Source organism: Cryptomeria japonica, chromosome 8 (genome assembly GCF_030272615.1).
Source record: "Cryptomeria japonica chromosome 8, Sugi_1.0, whole genome shotgun sequence".
NCBI classification, from domain to species: domain Eukaryota; kingdom Viridiplantae; phylum Streptophyta; class Pinopsida; order Cupressales; family Cupressaceae; genus Cryptomeria; species Cryptomeria japonica.
The window spans coordinates 125,468,162-125,474,161 of NC_081412.1; the positions used below are offsets into that span (position 1 = coordinate 125,468,162).

A 6,000-nucleotide genomic window follows, 5' to 3' on the forward strand; every position below is an offset into this window, starting at 1 on the left:
GAAATGTAATTCTTATACTGTAATACTGTCATACATCTTTTCAAAACTAGTTTTTCAAGTACTATATGTATATGTATAACTATATCAGCACCACCACCCCGCCACCCCCCCCGCCGCTGTCCCCCCGTCCCGGAGATGCGTCCCTGCGTCCCCCCGTCCCCAACTCCCGTGGAACACTGAAAATCAGTCAACCAGATGGAAGATCAAACCATAGTTGAATATCTCACAGTATTCACAAGTACTCCCATGTGAAAAGCGCTTGCAAGAAACTCACTCAATTATCTAGCACTGAGTTTTTCACCTAAAAGGAAGAAAATCACATACAAGGTTAAAAAAACCAAAAACTTCAAAAAGCCCACCTCTCTTGAAGAAATCTTCCTCTACGATCTCTTTGGGAACAAACCAACACTTGCAAATGTGTAGGTATAGCATAATAACCAGCTTGGAGCCTTGAACGATCACTTTTCAACTCTCTTCGTGCAATGGCAAGCAAAAAAATAAGTTCAGCAATGGAGCAAAATGTTTTTGTTTTTCATTCACAACAGCAACAATGAGATAGCTTTTGCCTTTGAGATGTTTGGTATGTGCAAAATTAGGTTTAGGGGGATGAATTGCACTTTTTGCAATATAAATAGTTTTAAAAAGTAAAAAAAATTGCAAATACTGCCTAGGTTCGGCAGACTGATTTTGAGGCCAAATTCGCCCTGGGTCTGCCTGGGTTTGGCAGGGCCGGACCTACAAGCTGTGGCCAGTACCCTGCCCAGACCCACAACGGAATGGCCTGGACCCCATACCTCAATTTAAAGTTGCCAATCAAATGTTACAATAATTTTTATATTTGCATTGCCTAATTATTTGCACTTTGAAAAAACTTTAAGTTGCCTTTTTAAAAGGAGGTTGGAGTGCCTGCAATAACTTTGATGCTCATCAAATACACAAAAGCCTTGCAAAAAAGTCTCATGGCATGCAAAGGCCTTTACAGCCTATAGCAAAGAAATTAACGGCCTGCAAAATGCAAAAGAACCCTTGCAGAAAGGGCTCGTGGCCTGTGAAAACTCGCAGCCTGCAACAGATAAAATAAATGGAGTTGCAGTTCGAATGAAATTGCTAGTGGTTTGATTGGATCGAGATCACTAATGAAATTGCTGCTTTAACATTCCCAAGCAAGATTGGTCTACTCTAGGCAATGAAATTGCAGGTTTTGTCATGGCCAGGCAAATCAGCCTATTGCGCCATTATCATGCCTCATAGATTGGTCTAAAAAAAACTTGCTTGGCCTGCCTCAGTTCACACAGCCTTTCTCAGTTTGCATGGAAATTCTTTAATGTTTTATGTTGACCTGCGCCTAAATCAACTCTTCATGGCCCCAAAACAAACCCCATGCCAAGAACAGAGATGATTAAATCAGCTTTACATATAGAGATTGCTTGGCAAATGTTTAGATTGGCCTCTCACTGTGCTTCTGCTGCTTGGAACGATCTCGTAATTCGCTGAAAAAACTCCCTACAACAAGGAAATCATGCATGGCCTCCGAATACCATGAGAGATTTACCTCACATTCGTTGCCTTGGCACAACCACAGAAACACAAAACACAGCAACTAAAATAATTGGTATCTCCACATTATTGTTTGAAAATACCAAACCAGGGAAGGGAATTCTAATCCCCCTTTGATACCATGTAAAAGTGCTCCATATCAACTGGATTGGTGCCCATACCAGTTTGAGCCATGTAAGACAAGCAAACACATGCTCCTTGCTGTAAGGCGACAAAAACATAGATATATGAATGCAATAGCTGAATGGATGGTTGAATTAACTCACAATATGGATGTACATATACTTTGCTGAGAAAATAGAAAAGCAGTGATTTTAGACAACATTGAACTATTAGAATAATATTATATTATTTTTATAATGGTCATCTTAGTTGTCAGCTTAAGTTATATTTTTTAGTCTCATTTTGCATGGTTTTTTTTTTTTAAATCTTTGTTTTGGGTCGCACCTGGAGTTGTTGGGGTGAACATTTGCAAACATGGTATCTTGCAGTCTGTTTTGGAGTTGCTAGAGCGAACAGTGCTCAGTGCTCAGCTGCAAAAGTTTTTGCGGTTTTTGTCAAAATCATGATTGTTGCTCTTTGGAAGGTTTGCCAATTTTTCCTTTAAATCGTGGTTTCAGTTTTTTTTCCAGCCCAGTAATTTGTGTGTGACGATTTTGTAATTCACGTGTGAGGGTTACATCAGGTTGGAAGGATTTTGGTACTCTTGGTCATTAACATTCTGCAAATCCAGGAAGGGTCTCAGCAGCAACAGAGTGTTTTGAAGAGAAGGGGCAACCTTCTTTGCGTTTGTGATTAAAAGACATGCAGTGTCTTCTGTTTTAGCTTCAGTTAACCGATTGTTTCTTTTTGGAAACATCGTCTTGTAATATCTATTTAAGGAGCCTTCATCTCCTTTGTTTTATATCAAATATTGAATTATCTAAACATGAACCTCATTTTGATGATGAGGCTGGCTGCTAAAGTACATGCAAATTGATGAACATATTGCATAGGGTGGTGTATATTGCTGCTTTCTGCATTATTTGCTTCTATTTTGCCCTTCATTTCATTTCCCTTGTCTGAAATTCATTGCCCTTGTCTGCATTTCAGTTTTCAACAAAGTAGTTGGTTCAAATTTCATGTTGTCTCACCTGTTGACCATTCGAAAGTTAAAATTTCCTGACATTAAATCTGGTTATTTACTAATTGTTGTCCAAAGTAACCTCTTATATTGCCTTGAATGTTCTTCCACTCTTCTATTCAGATGGAGGAACTGATAAAATTTATTGTATTTGGCTAAAGATGCTGATATGAAATTGCAGTATTTTCTCATGCTTCTTCCCTGTAACAATCGCTGTGCCAAATTGAAACAGCCCCATATACCATGATAATTTGTTCATCGGGTAAAATAATAATCTTAATAATACTTTACCTTAAAGCTTGTCTTTTTAATTTTTGGCTTCCATGCCCTTCATGACGGTGGTCTGCCCAATGTATTAATGTAGACTTCTTATCTTAGTTTACTCAACTGCCTTGTGTCAATGATTTCTTTCTTGAGTTTGGACATTCATATAGCCACTTCTCTGGGTACACAATTCATCTGTCCTCTAGGACCATAACATCTCTCCTTGGAGAGACCTGAGGGCCAAAAAAGTATACTCTCATGGAAAGACTATGAGTGTGAACAGATCCTTGTTTCCTTGTAAAGGGTACATACTGTAATGTAGCTTCATTTAAGGGCCAAATAAATGTGCTTCCATAGAAAGATACCACTTTAGAGTCTGGACAAATCCTTATTTGCTTGTGAAGGGCACAAACTGTAATATAGCTTCAATTGATTTGTTGACCCTGTTTTGAATTTGATGAATGGTCGACAAGATTTTTGCAGGACACTCAGAAAGACAGGGACTTGTCCCTTGACTGCTGGATATGTCTCATGGATAAGGAAGACAGCTCCTACATCATACACATCTCCCTACTTTTGTGGTGTGTACCCTTCTCAGGGTACACAAACTCTTAATACATAAACACACACACATACACACGTGTGTATTTTCAGCTTTGTAAATCTCTGTTTCTGCCATCTACTAGCATTGCTTAATCTCTTTAGAGTGCTGTTTTCATTTATTTCTATACTCTTAAAATTACTGACCTATATTATGTACTATTTACTCTACTTGACATATCTGGCAAACCTGAACTTTGCATTTCTAGATGCCTGTGCAACAGTGGTGAATATTCATAGTCAGTTTCTATTGTCAATACATGGGATGCCTTTTATGTGGCTAATGCCTTCTTGTTTTTTTCAGCATAAAATTTCATCACACTCAAAATTTTGTTAAGAATGGTGTTTTGGTTTATCCCCCGTCTTTGCATGCAGAGTGGGTTAACTAGTTCAAATTTCTAATTTGCAGTGTATATTTTGTAAACTTGTATTGCAGAATGTGAAAGCATATTTAAGAAGAGGAACTGCAAGGGAAATGCTTGGTTATTACAAGGAAGCTGTTGAAGGTGCAGACTTGTTTATTTTTCTACCATATTTTTCTTAATTTATATGTTCTTGATATCCCAAGCAGATCTAGTTTTATTGAGAAATTGTAACTAAGGAATCCGTTTTGTTATAAATCCTTAGGAATGAACATTGTTTATAGAATTTTTCAGTTACCAACTTAGTACTTATTGGCAGGGATAGGTAAAACAATGGAAAAGTTGAAACTTGCAATCATAGATGAGATGACAACATTGATCTCAATTCAATGTTGCAGTTTTTCATTTCCTTGGCACATACTTTTGTTTCTCCCGTTTTCATTTTGTCTATGTGATTATTTTATAACCATGTGAGATTCCTACAAATAAATTGTTTATGTTATGGTCAATTTTATGCAAGGAATATTTAATGTTGCTACATCTGATCTGTTCATCCCCATTTTAATTATTTTTTCATTTGTGTTCTTGTGTGAGACAGATTTTAACTATGCGCTTGTTTTGGAACCAACCAATAAAGTTGCAAATCTTGCAGCAAACAGATTGAGGAAGCTTTTTGGATAAATTTTGGAATCTACATTATTGGCATATTTGCTATAGGTAACTCAATTGGAAGTGCAAGCTCATCAAATTTGGCTATATGGTGTTGAGAAATCCAGTATTTGAAGGGAATGACTACAGTAGCTCATAAGCATATAGCTTATGACAACTGGCTTTATCAGATCACACACTTTTTCCGATTGAGACAAGTTCGCAAAATCCTGAATGCTAGAGGCGACAGTTCCTATCTTGAGGATCTAACTGAACATCATGATGATGACATAATTTCCTAGTGTCTTTGGAAGTAGGTTTATATTCATTCATGGATATACATTCAATTGTAAATGTGTTCATGTCATAAATCTGCCACTACGGATTAGCATCCGTTTCACAAGGCTGTTTGATCTTATTCTTGTAATGTGATCGCAATAACGGGAAATTTAAACTGATATGCTTCTTCTTTTTGACATAAAACCCCATTTTTGTTTTGCTACTACATTCCTGCTTGAGAATGAAACATGTGACTGTTCCTAATACTGATAGCACAAATTTATTTTGGACCAATGTACTTCGTTTCATTGCAGGATGGGAACATCTAAAGTTTGAAGAAGGGAAACTTGCATCAGTTTGAGAGCAGTCACGATGATCAAAAGTTAATCTCTGTAGTTAGGGAGGATAAACTGACAGATTCTTGATGTCACATGCCTGTTTTCATTTCTTTAGAATATAAATATTTATACTCTTGGAATGATGGTGAGGCAGACAGCTTAACTGATAGAGATATTGAAATTCATGGCTTGTTGCTGACTCCTACATATTAGTCTTCTGATCTTTTCAATGCTTTTCTCTCCCTTTTGTAGTGAGCATTACACATGAAACTTTTTATCAATATAAAGAGTAGCATGGTATGCATCAGTGAAACAACTTGGTACGGTGCAATTGGTTGATGCTTTTTTCTAGTTTGTGTGGGATTCCTTGCATCTGAAGACACCATTGTTATTAGGCAAGTACTCTTAGGGAGTTCCTCGCATGAGATTGAACTCCCATATTATTGAAATGAACCAAGCAAAAACACTCTAATATTGATTAATTTGTAGTAAACACCGTGGAAGCATTATTTCTGTAATGAAGATTTAAGTGTAGCTTTTCTACTATTTTTAGATTCAAGGTTCGAAAGATAATTATCAAAATGTCCTTGTTAAAATATCACAAATTTCTCTATTTGAGTTGGATGTCTTGAACAAATAGAAGTTGTTAAGATGATTGTGCTCTTATAAATCCCCATCCATATGAGTATGACACGAAATTATGCCCATTGTGCAAGGCTTTATGATTATGTGATATTTTGATTGCTATGTTTGCCTGGACGTTCTTATTCTTAGTAACAGAAAAATATATTCATCACTCCATCTATTTTAGTGAAATATAATTAACAAG

At 36.7% G+C, this 6,000-nt stretch overlaps 1 protein-coding gene across 1 annotated transcript in view; it reads left to right on the forward strand.

The window, feature by feature from the left end:
* LOC131041621 (translocon at the outer membrane of chloroplasts 64) overlaps positions 1 to 5,146 on the forward strand; it is a 159,322-nt gene extending 154,176 nt beyond the window's left edge. The window contains exons 12-13 of the mRNA XM_057974759.2: positions 3,981 to 4,050; positions 4,505 to 5,146. Of these exons, the coding sequence (XP_057830742.1) occupies positions 3,981 to 4,050; positions 4,505 to 4,587 (153 nt within the window). The 3' untranslated portion in view covers positions 4,588 to 5,146. The remainder of the gene's footprint in view (positions 1 to 3,980; positions 4,051 to 4,504) is intronic.
* The last annotated feature ends 854 nt before the right edge of the window (positions 5,147 to 6,000 follow it).